The sequence below is a fragment of the Salvelinus alpinus genome, chromosome 5 (genome assembly GCF_045679555.1).
Source record: "Salvelinus alpinus chromosome 5, SLU_Salpinus.1, whole genome shotgun sequence".
Classification (NCBI taxonomy): domain Eukaryota; kingdom Metazoa; phylum Chordata; class Actinopteri; order Salmoniformes; family Salmonidae; genus Salvelinus; species Salvelinus alpinus.
In genome coordinates this window covers 82,230,935-82,246,806 of record NC_092090.1, presented here as the reverse complement: position 1 = coordinate 82,246,806, position 15,872 = coordinate 82,230,935, and the positions used below count along the sequence as shown (strand labels likewise).

Below are 15,872 nucleotides of genomic sequence, written 5' to 3'. Positions count from 1 at the left end.
GTTTCAAGGCACAGATCTGGGTAAGGGTACCAAAACAATTCTGCGGCATTGAAGGTTCCCAAGAACACAGTGGCCTCCATTATTAAATGGAAGTAGTTTGGAACCACCAAGACTCTTCCTAGAGCTGGCCACCGGCCAAACTGAGCAATCGGGGGAGAAGAGCCTTGGTCAGGGAGGTGACCGATGGTCACTGACAGAGCTCCAGGGTTCCTCTGTGGAGATGGGAAAACCTTTGAAGAGGCAGGAAGGAGATGCGTTCTGTCTCCTAGAGATGAACGTACTTTGGTGTGAAAAGTGCAAATCAATCCCATGCAATAAAATGGAAATTAATTACTTAAAAATCATACAATGTGATTTTCTGGATTTTTGTTTTAGATTCCGTCTCTCACAGTTGAAGTGTACTTATGATAAAAAATTACAGACCTCTACATGCTTTGTAAGTAGGAAAACCTGCAAAATCGGCAGTGTATCAAATACTTGTTCTCCTCACTGTATATATATATTTTTAAATGTAAACCTGTTTTTGCTTTGTCATTATGGGGTATTGTGTGTAGATTGACGAGGGGAAAATAAGGCTGTAACTTAACAAAATTGGGGGGGAATTCAAGGGGTCTGAATATTTTCCGACTGCATTTTTTTTTGTTTTACAGGACACCCTACTTACAGGACACCCTACCTACATTACAGGACAATCCATGTATTACCACCTCCCACTCTGACACACCTGTTCCCTCCCTCAATATCACTCCTCGTCGGTCTGGGCATTTAGATTAGAACACACCTTGAACACCTGCCGTGCTGATCTAGTACAGAATCAGAATCCTCTGTATAGAATTAGACCTAGAAAGTACTGTACAGAATGAAACTACTCAGTTGTTCAGAATCACAATGTACCACATACAGTTGAAGTTGTAAGTTTACATTCACTTACGTTGGAGTCATTTAAAACTTGTTTTTCAATCACTCCACAAATTTCTTGTGAACAAACTATAGTTTTGGCAAGTCGGTTAGGACGTCTACTATGTGCATGACACAAGTAATTTTTCCAACAATTGTTTACAGACAGATTATTTCACTTATAATTAATTCAATATCACAATTCCAGTGGGTCAGAAGTTTACATACACTAAGTTGACTGTGCCTTTAAACACCTTGGAAAATTCCAGATAGGAATTTGATAGGCTAATTGACATAATTTGAGTCAATTGGAGGTGTACCTGTGGATGTATTTCAAAGCCTACCTTCAAACTCAGTGCCTCTTTGCTTGACATCATGGGAAAATGAAAAAAAATTAGCCAAGACCTCAGAAACAAAGTTGTAGACCTCCACAAGTCTGGTACATCCTTGGGAGCAATTTCCAAATGCCTGAAGGTACCACGTTCATCTGTACAAACAATTGTACGCAAGTATAAACACCATGGGACCACGCAGCCGTCATACTGCTCAGGAAGGAGATGCGTTCTAACTCCTAGAGATGAACGTACTTTGGTGCGAAAAGTGCAAATCAATCCCAGAACAACAGCAAAGGACATTGTGAAGATTCTGGAGGAAACGGGTACAAAAGTATATATATCCACAGTAAAACGAGTCCTATATCGACACAACCTGAAAGGCCGCTCAGCAAGGAAGAGGCCACTGCTCCAAAACCGCCATAAAAAAGCCAGGCTACAAGTTTGCAACTGCACATGGGGACAAAGATTGTATTTTTTTGAGAAATGTCCTCTGGTCTGATGAAACATAAATTGAACTGTTTGGCCATAATGACCATCGTTATGTTTGGAGGAAAAAGGGGGAGGCTTGCAAGCCGAAGAACACCATCCCAACATCATGTTGTGGGGGTGCTTTGCTGCAGGAGGGACTGGTACACTTCACAAAATAGATGAGGGAGGGAAATGATGTGGATATATTGAAGCAACATCTCAAGACATCAGTCGGGAAGTTAAAGCTTGGTCGCAAATGGGTCTTCCAAATAGACATTGACCCCAAGCATACTTCCAAAGTTGTGGCAAAATGGCTTAACTTCTCTGCGCTACAGATCCCTTTTACGGGATCATTTTCCTAAACAACCACTGAATTGCAGGGCGTAAAATATTTATAATCATGCAATCACAAGTGAAATATACCAAAACACAGCTTAGCTTGTTGTTAATCCACCTATCGTGTCAGATTTTGAAAATATGATTTGCAGCGAAAGAAATCTAAGCTTTTGTGAGTGTATCAATCAATGCTAGAACAGTTAGCCTTATATTAGCTTGGTCACGAAAGTCAGAAAAGCAATAAAATTAATCGCTTACCTTTGATAATCTTCGGATGTTTGCACTCACGAGACTCCCAGTTACACAACAAATGTTATTTTTGTTCGATAAATATTACTTTTATAACAAAAAAACGCCATTTGGGTTGCGCGTTATGTTCAGAACCAAAGCCTCGTTCCGTTCGACGAAAATTCCAAAAAGTATCCGTAATGGTCGTAGAAACATGTCAAATGTTTTTTATAATCAATTCTCAGGTTGTTTTTAACAAACATAATCGATAATATTTCAACCGGACCGTAACCTATTCAATAAGAGAGAAAAAGAAAATGGAGAGCTACCCTCTCGCGCGCAGGAACTAATCAGAAGACACCTGACTACTTTTGAGAAATCTCGCTCATTTTTCGAAATAAAAGCCTGAAACTATGTCTAAAGCCTGGTCACAGCCTGAGGAAGCAATTGGAAAAGGAATCTGGTTGATACCCCTTTAAATGGAAGAAAGACGGGCCAGGAAACACTTTTTTTTTTTTTTTTTTTAAATCACTTCAGGTTTTCGCCTGCAGAATCAGTTTTGTTATACTCACAGACAATATTTTGACAGTTTTGGAAACTTTGGAGTTTTCTATCCTAATCTGTATTATATGCATATTCTACGACCTGGACCTGAGAAATAGTCCGTTTACCTTGGGAACGTTATTTAAAAAAAAATATATATATAATAATAATAATCTGACCCCTAGCGGTCAGATTATTCAAGAGGTTTTAAGGACAACAAATTCAAGGTTTTGGAGTGGACATCACAAAGCCCTGACCTCAATCCTATAGAAAATTTGTGGGCAGAACTGAAAAAGTGTGTGCGAGCAAGGAGGCCTACAAACCTGACTCAATTACACCAGCTCTGTCAGGAGGAATGGGCCAAAATTCACCCAACTTATTGTGGGAAGCTTGTGAAAGGCTACTCGAAATGTTTGACCCAAGTTAAACAATTTAAAGGCAATGCTACCAAGTACTAACTGAGTGTATGTAAACTTCTGACCCACTGGGAATGTGATGAAATAAATAAAAGCTGAATTAAATCACTCTACTATTATTCTGACATTTCACATTCTTAAAATAAAGTGGTGATCTTAACTGACCTAAGACAATTTTTACTAGGATTAAATGTCAGGAATTGTGAAGAACTGAGTTTAAATGTATTTGGCTAAAGTGTATAAACTTCTGACTTCAACTGTGTACTTTTGATTGATGTTATTGAAGGCCTGTATGGTCTCCATGTTTCCTCCTCCTAGTTCTGGACAGTGAGATGATGGACCCCAACCACCCCATGAACGCCCTGATGAGACTGAACCAGGTCCACCCGGGGCTGCAGTATAAGCTGTTGTCCCAGTCTGGCCCGGTCCACACTCCAGTTTTTACCATGTCTGTGGACGTACAGGGCACTGTCCATGAGGCCTCTGGCTCTTCTAAGAAGACTGCCAAACTCAAAGTAGCACTTAAGGTAACAAACCTATTTCTGTAAATGTCACAGGATTAGCAAATGGAGTAACTTGAGGTTCGTCCGAAGCTAGGGGGCAGTATTTTGATGTTTGGATAAAAAACGTTCCCAAAGTAAACTGCCTATTTCTCAGGCCCAGAAGCTACAATATGCATATAATTGGCAGATTAGGATAGAAAACACTCTAAAGTTTCCAAAACTGTCAAAATATTGTCTGAGTATAACGGAACTGATATTGCAGACGAAAATCCAACCAGGAAGTGCTGTTTTTCTGAAACTACTCTGTTCCATTGCAAGCCTATCCTTCATTTTTAAAGGGATATCAACCAGATTCCTTTCCCTATGGTTTCCACAGGGTGTGAACAGTCTTTAGACATAGTTTCAGGCTTTTATTCTGAAAAATGAGCGAGAATGATCACATCGCGTCAGTGGATAGCCAGATGTCCTTAGATTTGTTCATGCGCGCGCCACTGGAGCGAGACCTTTTCTTTCTCTCTTGTATTGAAAAGTTTACCGTCCGGTTGAAATATTATCGATTATTTATTGTAAAAACAACCTGAGGATTGATGATAAAAAACGTTTGACATGTTTCTACGAACTTTACGGATACTTCTTGGAATTTTCGTCTGCCCGTCGTGACCTGCACGAGCCTGTGGATTACTAAGCAAAACGCGCCAACCAAATGGAGGTTTTTGGATATAAAGAGAATCTTTATGGAACAAAACTAACATTTATTGTGTAACTGGTAGTCTCGTGAGTGCAAACACACGAAGATCATCAAAGGTAAGCGATTTATTTTATTGCTTTTCTGACTTTCGTGACCAATCTACTTTGCTGCTAGCTATTTGTAATGTTTTGTCTGCTGAGAGCTGTCCTCACATAATCGCATGGTTTGCTTTCACCGTAAAGCTTTTTTGAAATCTGACATGCCAGGTGGATTAACAACAAGCTAAGCTGTGTTTTGGTATATTGCACTTGTGATTTCATGAAAATTTAATATTTTTTGTAATTTAATTTGAATTTGGCGCTCTGCAATTCACCTGATGTTGACACAAATGATCCTGCTAAAGGGATCGGTGCGCCAAGAGGTTTTTAATTTGGGAGAACGGGCTTGTGGTAATGGCTGGAGCGGAATCAGTGGAATGGAATAAGATGCCATTCCATTTGCTCCGTTCCGGACATTATTATGAGCTGTTCCCCTCAGCAGCCTCCTGTGAATGGGCAACATGTTATGAGAGGATGAAGATTAACAGTTAGGACAGGCAGAGGACAGAAGTGGATTTTGAACAAAGACGTAGAATCATCTGTACATGTACTGTAGCACTGTGACACGGACAGTATTACATGGACTCATGGCAGATATGACAAAACGTTTGGGTGCTCTCTATCATGATAGCACACCGTGTCCAAGTAAGTGCTGCTCCTCTAGATCTTACAGTCCATATTATTTGACCACCCCTTTGTTTCTCTTGCTCATGGTCTCCAGGTCCTACAGGCTCTTGGTTACCCAGCTGGCTTCGAAGTGGACCTGGACTCCCTGAGCGCTGATGAGAGATCTGACGGCGAGGGACGCAACCACAGAAGTGAGAGAAACGACAGAATGTCCACCAGCTCCAGAAGCAACTCTGTCACCTCCACAGACACATGCGAGGTAACCACACAACCGTCACACTGACAACACGAGGTAACCTCACAACCTTCACACTAGGGCTGGGCGGTATACCGTATTTTACTATATACCGGTATTGATGCACGGACCGGTTTGGGTTTTTACTTTATCTTCTATAACGTTATTTGAATGTTTGGTTTGTTAAATGTGATACGCCGCGTGTAACGTCCATTTTTATAGTTTACTCCGCTACTTGAGTCATCCCGCTCCGCTCTCTCTCTCTCCACACAGACCTAGTCCCTCCCCCTGTCACTCAAGGAGCGCATTTGTTGTTGCTTGACCACGAGACACTTGTTCAGTCTGCATGGTCAATGCAGCACATGCAACAATGTTTCCAATTTGATCTTAATATAAATCCACAAGCATTCTATAAATACAATATTAGTTTGTGTTTCTTACATCTGCTAACAGCTAGTTTGTATTTTCTTATTAAGTTAAGCTAAACCGTGTAGCTAGCTAACTAGCTAATAAAAGTACTGAGTCAGAGCAAACGTAGCTAGCTAATACAGCCTGATACCAGTACTGGTGGAGGCCTAAATCAGCATGTTGTTTGTGCAACAGTATCTTCTAAATCAAAGAGGAATAGGCGAAGCATGAATATGTTGGCTATATGAATAAAGATTTAATGTAGCCAAAGATTATAGAGTCCCCTAGGAAACACGGAACATCACTTTGGTTCCTACCCTGTCACAATAACTCGTCCATGGCATTTTCATTCGTTGTCATGTCAAACAACACTGTATTCAAAGTGCCCACTATTATTTATATTCTAACTATAGAATTATAATAAACATTCTATTTCCATGATTCCAAAAGTTCACCCAAGTGTTTTGATGTAAGTCGCAATTTCAACATTGGGTTAAAAATAAGGCCTAGTATTTTTGCCCGTATTGGGGCAGTGTGAAAATGATCTCAAATGAGTGCAGGAAATGCAGAAATTGATGGAAATGCAGGAAATTATTTTAGGTTGAATTGAATAGTATAAAACAATCAGAATGGAGAAAGACCCATTTAAAATAATTTAGAATATATGTGTTGCCACCCAAGGGTCACGCACTTCTCATAAAGCAAATGTATTACTTGTATTAATCAAAACATAAAATACCGTAAAAAAATTGAAAAATACCATGATATATTTTGGCCATCTCGCCCACCCCTATATCACACTATAACCGCTCGAGGTAACCACACAACCGTCACACTAACCGCACGAGGTAACCGCATAACCGTCACACTAACCTGACGAGGTAACCACACAACCGTCACACTAACCTGACGAGGTAACCGCATAACCGCCACACTAACCTGACGAGGTAACCGCATAACCGTCACACAAACCTGACGAGGTAACCGCATAACCGTCACACTAACCGCACGAGGTAACCACACAACCGTCACACTAACCGCTCGAGGTAACCGCATAACCGCCACACTAACCTGACGAGGTAACCGCATAACCGGCACACTAACCGCACGAGGTAACCGCATAACCGTCACACTAACCTGACGAGGTAACCACACAACCGTCACACTAACCTGACGAGGTAACCGCATAACCGCCACACTAACCTGACGAGGTAACCGCATAACCGCCACACTAACCTGACGAGGTAACCGCATAACCGTCACACTAACCTGACGAGGTAACCGCATAACCGTCACACTAACCGCACGAGGTAACCGCATAACCGTCACACTAACCTGACGAGGTAACCGCATAACCGTCACACTAACCGCACGAGGTAACCGCATAACCGTCACACTAACCGCACGAGGTAACCGCACAACCGTCACACTAACCTGACGAGGTAACCACACAACCGCCACACTAACCGCACGAGGTAACCGCATAACCGTCACACTAACCGCACGAGGTAACCGCATAACCGTCACACTAACCGCACGAGGTAACCGCATAACCGTCACACTAACCGCACGAGGTAAACCCGCATAACCGTCACACTAACCGCACGAGGTAACCGCACAACCGTCACACTAACCTGACGAGGTAACCGCATAACCGTCACACTAACCTGACGAGGTAATCGCATAACCGTCACACTAACCTGACGAGGTAACCGCACAACCGTCACACTAACCTGACGAGGTAACCGCACAACCGTCACACTAACCTGACGAGGTAACCGCATAACCGTCACACTAACCTGACGAGGTAACCGCATAACCGTCACACTAACCGCACGAGGTAACCGCATAACCGTCACACTAACCGCACGAGGTAACCGCATAACCGTCACACTAACCGCACGAGGTAACCGCACAACCGTCACACTAACCTGACGAGGTAACCGCATAACCGCCACACTAACCTGACGAGGTAACCGCATAACCGGCACACTAACCGCACGAGGTAACCGCATAACCGTCACACTAACCTGACGAGGTAACCGCATAACCGTCACACTAACCTGACGAGGTAACCGCATAACCGCCACACTAACATGACAACCTGTTCTGTCATAACAGAATTTGAAAGCTCAGTATTCAGGTCCAGATTGTCTGACTTTCATTGTGTTTGCTTATAAGTGAGAATGATGTTAGATTGGTGTACATCCCTGATTTAATGTTTTGTGTGGTTCACCGACTGGACTCATCCCTAACCGTGCTCAGTTCAACTATACGGAGGTAGTGATTTCCCCCAAATTATCATCCCTAGTCCCGCATCCCAGGCCCTCTCCTCACGGCAGGTGGCAAGAACCCAGTGATGGAGCTGAACGAGAAACGCAGAGGCCTGAAGTATGAACTCCTATCAGAGACTGGTGGCAGCTACGACAAACGCTTCATCATAGAGGTCTTTATCCACACACACCACAGCCTTGCACCTGCTTGACCTTTCACTTTACATTATTTTCATCTGACTTATCTATTTTTTTTAAATGAATCTAGAGCTTTGCTATTTCACTGGGCAGTGAAATGGCCCTAGTGTAGTTCTGAATGATTGACAGTGTGTGGTGTGTACTGTAGGTGGAAGTTGATAAACAGAAGTTCAGAGGCTCTGGGCCCAATAAGAAAGCAGCGAAGGCTAGTGCTGCTCTCTCTGCTCTGAAGAGACTCTTCTCTGACTCAAAAGACCCCCGCAACAAGAAGAGGGTGCCCAGGACACTGGTGGGTGGACAAACATCACTGTCAGCACATCCATAGAATTCATATTAGTCGTGCAGCATACGTCCGAATGTATGGAAAGGTGACGCCATAACGAATGTGTGTGTTTGCAGGTGAAGAGAACTGTGTCGTCAACCGTGTCTATCCCAGTCCATGCCCACAGCAGGCCTAGAACCAGGCCAGTGATGCACAGAGCACCTTACATCAGCGCTCCTCCTACCCATGGGTACCTCCCACCAGGTAAGACCCGGGGCTTGGTGTGTAAGTGCGTGGTTCGTCAGGTTTGGTGTCAAATTCATTTAAATTCCAGTCAATTCAGGAACAACACTGAAATTCCATTTCTCTTCAATGCTTTAAAATTGGGACCATTTGGAATTTGGTGAATTTTCTGAATTGACTGGAATTTAAATTGGATTGACAACAATCCTGGTGTCTGTTAGGTTGTTGCTATACACTGAGTATATAAAGCATTAAGAACACCTGCTCTTTCCATGACATAGACTGACCAGGTGAATCCAGTTGAAAGCTATGATCCCTTATTTATGTCACTTGTTAAATCCACTTCAAACAGTGTAGATGAAGTGGCGGAGACAGTTTAAAGAAGGATTTTTAAGCCTTGAGACATGGATTGTGTGTATGTGTGCCATTTGATGGTGAATGGGCAAGAGAAAAGATTTAAGTGCCTTTGAATGGGGTATGGTAGTAGGTGCCAGGCACACTGGTTTGTATCAAGAACTGCAACGCTGCTGGGTTTTTCTTGCTGAACAGTTTCCTGTGTGTATCAAGAATGGTCCACCACCCAAAGGCGCTTTTGACGCCTTGTAGAGTCCATGCCCTGACAAACTGAGGCTGGTCTGAGGACAAAAGGGAGGGGGGGCAACTCAATATTAGGAAGTTGTTCCTAATGTGTGGTATACTCGGTGTAGAAGTACTGCTCCTGTAACCCAAGTTCCTTGACCTCTGTTTTCAGGCTATGGAGCTCCATATGGCTATGGTCCTGCCGCTGCCTTCCCTGCCTATGGTAAGCAGGGGCCAGCAGCTACTAGACCGTGTCATGCATGTGCTTGTTGTTCCACCTCACCTTTCCATTTCCTGATTTCTTATTGAGGGTGGTCAGACATAGAACAGTCAAATGTGAGATCAGCATTTTATCCGCACTTTTCCATTTTTGATCTCTTGAGTGGTACAGTCCACTTGACTGATACACAGGGCTAGACTATGTTCTAAGTTTAATTTGAATGGATAGATTACGTTTTTTTAAATTTTCTTTGTAGGTTTTTGCTCGAATGCCCGCTGTAATGTTCCCTGTTCTACAATTGTCCCCTGTCTTCCATCTCTCACCACGACTCTCCGATTTAGGACGGCTGTTCACCCCCATGTGTACAACTTAGACAGAGACTTTAAAAAATATGATATGATTGTTTTTATTTTATACTTTGTATAGTTTGTTTTGTATGATGTTATATTTTTAATGGTACAAAAATACTTGCTTGAATGCACTGTAAAATCTTTCTTGTTCAATGGATATTGATTGTCCATACATTTTTGTTATTAATACGTCTTTTGTTCCTAATCTATACATTTAATTGGTTACTTGAGTTGTTTGAGACGTATTTTGAGATATACAATTGAAAAAAATAAATGAATATTATTTATCAGTTGAGTACCAGTACTTCTTGACTTGCCTAGCGTTCTGAAATTCACAGCTAGACCAATGTCACCACTTTTTTATATCCACCGCAATCCTCCCATTCTTCACCTAATCCAACACAGCAAATCATGACCAAAAATGGCGTCATGTCTAGTGTGTAACACTGATTCCTACAGGCCACGGTCGTAACTACAGTCTCTCTGCTCCCTCCCCTTCTTTCTCCCTCTCTGTAGGTGGATTGTACATTGACGGTGCCTTTTACCAGCCACAGACAATTGCCACTCCTATTATAATTCACCTGGGTCCTCAGGATTTCTTTTGATCTCGCAGCCAGTGGGGGATGACTTGACATTTTGAAACTTCCCGTTTCCTGTCTGACCAGGTTTTATCTACCTTACTAATGCTGTCCAAATTCTCCACCCTTTTCACGTATTGTGCAAGTGCACACAAGGGTGGAGAATCGGGACCCATCTTTCTGAGCAGACATCAATCCAAGAAGGAGAAGAAGCACAACATTGTCAGGGTTGGAACTTTCCTGTGTGTTGCAATACTTGACTATCTTTTATATCTACTTGAAATAGTGGAAATGTGCTGTTTGGGAATTGTCGTTGCATAACACTGCAATATTTGTGTGATATGAACTCAGCAAAAAAGGAAACGTCCTCTCACTGTCAACTGTGTTTATTTTCAGCAAACTTAACGTGTAAATATTTGTATGAACATAACAAGATTCAACAACTGAGACGTAAACTGAACAAGTTCCACAGACATGTGACTAACAGAAATGGAATAATGTGTCCCTGAACAAAGCAGGGGAGGGGGTCAAAATCAAAAGTAAGTCAGTATCTGGTGTTGCCACCAGCTGCATTAAGTACTGCAGTGCATCTCCTCCTCATGGACTGCACCAGATTTGTCAGTTCTTGCTGTGAGACTCTTCCACCAAGGCACCTGCAAGTTCCTGGATATTTCTGGGGGGAATGGCCCTAGCCCTCACCCTCCGATCCAACAGGTCCCAGACGTGCTCAATGGTATTGAGATCCGGGCTCTTCACTGGCCATGGCAGAACACTGACATTCCTGTCTTGCAGGAAATCACGCACAGAACGAGCAGTATGGCTGGTGGCATTGTCATGCTGGAGGGTCACGTCAGGACGAGCTTGCAGGAAGGGTACCACATGAGGGAGGAGGATGTCTTTCCTGTAACGCACAGCGTTGAGATTGCCTGCAATGACGACAAGCTCAGTCCGATGATGCGGTGACACACCCCCCCAGACCATGATGGACCCTCCACCTCCAAATCGATCCCACTCCAGAGGACAGGCCTCGGTATAACGCTCATTCCTTCAACGATAAACGCGAATCCGACCATCACCGCTGGTGAGACAAAACCGCGACTCGTCAGTAAAGAGCACTTTTTGCCAGTCCTGTCTGGTCCAGCGATGGTGGGTCTGTGCCCATAGGCGACGTTGTTGCCGGTGATGTCTGGTGAGGACCTGCCTTACAATAGGTCTACAAGCCCTCAGTTCAGCCTATTGAGCACTGATGGAGGGATTGTGCGTTCCTGGTGTAACTCTGGCAGTTGTTGCCATCCTGTAACTGTCCCGCAGGTGTGATGTTCGGATGTACCGATCCTATGCAGGTGTTGTTACACGTGGTCTGCCACTTTGAGGACGATCAGCTGTCCATCCTGTTTCGTTGTAATGCTGTCTTTGGCTTTTCACAGTACGGATATTGCAATTTATTGCCCTGGCCACATCTGCAGTCCTCATGCCTCCTTGCAGCATGCCTAAGGCACATTCATGCAGATGAGCAGGGACCCTGGGCATCTTTCTTTTGGTGTTTTTCAGTCAGTAGAAAGGCCTCTTTAGTGTCCTAAGTTTTCATAACTGTGACCTTAATTGCCTACCGTCTGTAATCTGTTAGTGTCTTAACGACCGTTCCACAGGTGTATGTTCATTAATTGTTTATGGTTCATTGAACAAGCATGGGAAACGGTGTTTAAACCCTTTACAATGAAGATCTGTGAAGTTAATTCGTAAAAATACAAATATATTTGAAAGACGGGGTCCTGAAAAAGGAACGTTTTTTTTGCTGAGTTTTATATATATATCACACACACACACACACACACACACACACAGTACCAGTCAAGTTTGGACGCAGTTACTCATTCAAGTTTTAATTATTCTTTTTTTTACCATTTTCTACATTGTAAAATAATAGTGACAACTTCAAAACTATGAAATAACACACATGGAATCATGTAGTAACCAAAAAAGGGTTAAACAAATTAAAATATATTTGAGATTATTCAAAATAGCCCCACTATGCCTTGACAGCTTTGGACACTCTTGGCATTCTCTCAACCAGCTTCACCTGGAATGCTTCTCCAACAGTCTTGAAGGAGTTTCCACATGCTGAACACTTGTTGGCTTCTTTTCCTTCACTCTGCGGTCCATCTCATCCCATACCAATTGGGTTGAGGTCAGGTGATTGTGGAGGCCAGGTCTCTCCTTGGTCAAATGGCCCTTACACAGCCTGGAGGTGTGTTGGGTCATTGTCCTATTGAAAAACAAATGATAGTCCCACTGAGCGCAAACCACTGGCGTATCGCTGCAGAATGCTATGGTAGCGTGCCTTGAATTCTACATTTTTCACTGACAGTGTCACCAGCAAAGCACCCTCACGACACCTCCATGCTTCATGGTGGGAACCACACATACAGAGGTCATCCGTTCACCTACTCTGCGTCTCACAAAGACACGGCGGTTGGAACCAAAAATCTCAAATTTGGACTCATCAGACCAAAGGACAGATTTCCACTGGTCTAATGTCCATTTCTCGTGTTTCTTGGCCCAAGCAAGTCTCTTATTCTTATTGGTGTCCTTTTAGTAGTGGTTTCTTTTCAGCAATTTGACCATGAAGGCCTGGTTTACGCAGTTCCCCTAAACAGTTGATTGTTGAGATGTGTCTGTTACTTGAACTCTGAAGCATTTACTTGGGCTGCAATTTCTGAGGCTGGTAACTAATGAACTTATCCTCTGCAGCAGAGGTAACTCTGGGTCTTTCTTTCCTGTGGCGGTCCTCATGAGAGCCATTTTCATCATAGCGCTTGATGTTTTTTTGCGACTGTATTTGAAGAAACGTTCAAAGTTCTTGACATTTTCCGGATTGACTGACCTTCATGTCTTAAAGTAATGATGGACTGTCGTTTCTCTTTGCTTATTTGAGCTGCTCTTGCCATAGCCCTATTTGGTAAAATACCAAGTATATACTATCTTCGGTATACCACCCTTGTCACAACAGAACTGGTTGGCTCAAATGCATTAAGAAGGAAGCAAATTAACTTTTAACAAGGCACAACTGTTAATTGAAATGCATTCCAGGTGACTACCTCATGAAGCTGGTTGATAGCTTTGCACACTCTTGGCATTCTATCATCAAGGGAAAGGGTGGTTACTTTGAAGAATCTCAAATCTAAAATATATTTTGATTTAAAACTTTGGTAACATGATTCCATATGTGTTATTTCATAGTTTTGAGGTCTTCACTATTATTGTACAATGTAGGAAAGTGTACAAATATAGAAACCCATGAATGAGTAGGTGTGTCCAAACTTTTGACTGGTACTTTGTGTGTGTATGTATGTTGTTACGAGTTTAATTTGTAAGTTCTGTAAAAACAATTTTCACATTTTAAGTGTTAGGAGAGCGTAGACTAGTATTAGTCTACGCTTTAAAAAATGTCCTAGTAGCAGTTAATAGCATAACTCTACTCAGGCCAGCACATCTTGAATGATATCTACAACCAGGAAGTAAAACTCTCAATTTCTGTCTCCATCTTTCTCTCTCACACACACACACACGCACCTAATCCTGTAACAGTGGGCAAGACATGCATGTACTTTTCAAGTTTTCTCTGTAATTGATGTATCTATCTTCAGAAAGTCTTAGATCCTGTTTGTTGTGGTTTAATGGCATTGCCTGCACTTGATCAAATGCTGCTGGTATTGAATGTCCTCCAAAGTTTGTGCACACATCTATGTAGTGTGCTTATGGTATTACGTGTTCTATCCATTATTTTCTCAGAACAATATTTAGATGGACTTGTGATTGATTTTTGTTTAAAATAATATATATTTCTCTGTGAGAATGATTTCTTTGTAAAAACACAACACAACTTTCTGAAACCTGAGCGCTCCTTCAATGGCAGCTTTCTGTTATACCCTCCAGTTCAATTATTTGTCGTTTTCTGGACATTCTCTTTTCTTATCTTTTTGTGAATGTACTGTCTCATTGCACTCAACTATTTCTACAGTCTTATGAGTGTTGTCTCAATCCTAGAATAAAGGGCTGACTATACCTGTTATTAGTGATTTACTGCTCTTGGACCCATTCATCCATCCGTTTCCTCTTGAGCTGTTACTGCTTACCACAGGATTCTGTTTTGTATGAGCATGCAGTGGGGAGTATCTATGTACAGTACAAATTTAATTTAGCATTAAAAAAAACTTTTAAAGAGAGTATTGGACATGTGCGCTAGTCTGTTTTATAGGCCTTGTCACCTGGAGTCAAGCTCTCCATGGTAGCCACTAGAGCCCCTTGCTTTCAGCCTTACCCACTTAGCAGCTTGTCCTGACGTTGGCCCCGAATGGGACTCAAAATAAGCTCTAGTTGCATCGGCACACACTGGGCAGGCTAGCGACTGCTTGACACAGAGGAATGGTGAAGTCATTTGATCCTAGACACACATGATCATATCGGATGGATCTGCAGAGACGCTGGTATTTTTAGCAGTGTGAGCCAAGCAGGAGGTGGCGTACAATTATGCAACGCTGGCACTTGCGTTAGTGGTGGTAGCTTTGCTGCGGTCTGTCATCCTATCTTTCCACTGACTGTCCCAATAAAAAATATAAATGTATATTAATCTCCTTTTGGTCTGTGACCACTGATAGATGAAAGTGCATTTTGGCGCACCAGTTGGGTAAAATTTTATAGGATTTCCCTTACTTTACAGTGCTGTATTGTCCTTTTGAGATCAGTGGTCACGAAGTAGTCAGACCAGAACTATATATGTATATATCACAGGAGGTTGGTGGCACCTTTTTTAATTGGGCTCCCGAGTGACGCAGCGTTCTAAGGCACTGCATCTCAGTGCTAGAGGTGTCACTACAGACACCCTGGTTCGGTTCCAGGCTGTATCACAACCGGCCATGATTGGGAGTCCCATAGGGCGGCGCACAATTTGCCCAGCGTCATTAGGGTTTGGCCGTCATTGCAAAGAATTTGTTCTCAACTGACCTGCCTAGTTAATTAAAGGTTAAATAAATAAAATAAAAAAAGATGCTGGGCTGTCAGTTTTTCAGGGCCTCCATCTCAATCCTCCTGCCCCTAACGGGGGGCAGGCTGTGTTTAAAGACATGGGTTTAAGAACAAGATAATTTATTCATTTTTAGCATGTGGAAGGTGCATTATAGCACTTCCAAGCCAAAGCCTATGGCATTGTTTTGTAAATAATATAGACTGCTTCAAACATTGATAACTGAAAGGGCCCAGTTTGATAGTTTTTTTACCTTTATTTAACCAGGCAAGTCAGTTACGAACAAATTCTTATTTTCAATGACGGCCTAGGAACAGTGCGTTAACTGTCTTGTTCAGGGGCAGATCCTTCAGGACAGATCCTC

General features: G+C 42.5%; 1 protein-coding gene across 1 annotated transcript in view; it reads left to right on the top strand.

The window, feature by feature from the left end:
- LOC139577003 (spermatid perinuclear RNA-binding protein-like) overlaps positions 1-14,712 on the top strand; it is a 49,352-nt gene extending 34,640 nt beyond the window's left edge. The window contains exons 12-18 of the mRNA XM_071403689.1: positions 3,542-3,750; positions 5,234-5,398; positions 8,094-8,228; positions 8,402-8,542; positions 8,653-8,779; positions 9,510-9,560; positions 10,424-14,712. Of these exons, the coding sequence (XP_071259790.1) occupies positions 3,542-3,750; positions 5,234-5,398; positions 8,094-8,228; positions 8,402-8,542; positions 8,653-8,779; positions 9,510-9,560; positions 10,424-10,512 (917 nt within the window). The 3' untranslated portion in view covers positions 10,513-14,712. The remainder of the gene's footprint in view (positions 1-3,541; positions 3,751-5,233; positions 5,399-8,093; positions 8,229-8,401; positions 8,543-8,652; positions 8,780-9,509; positions 9,561-10,423) is intronic.
- The last annotated feature ends 1,160 nt before the right edge of the window (positions 14,713-15,872 follow it).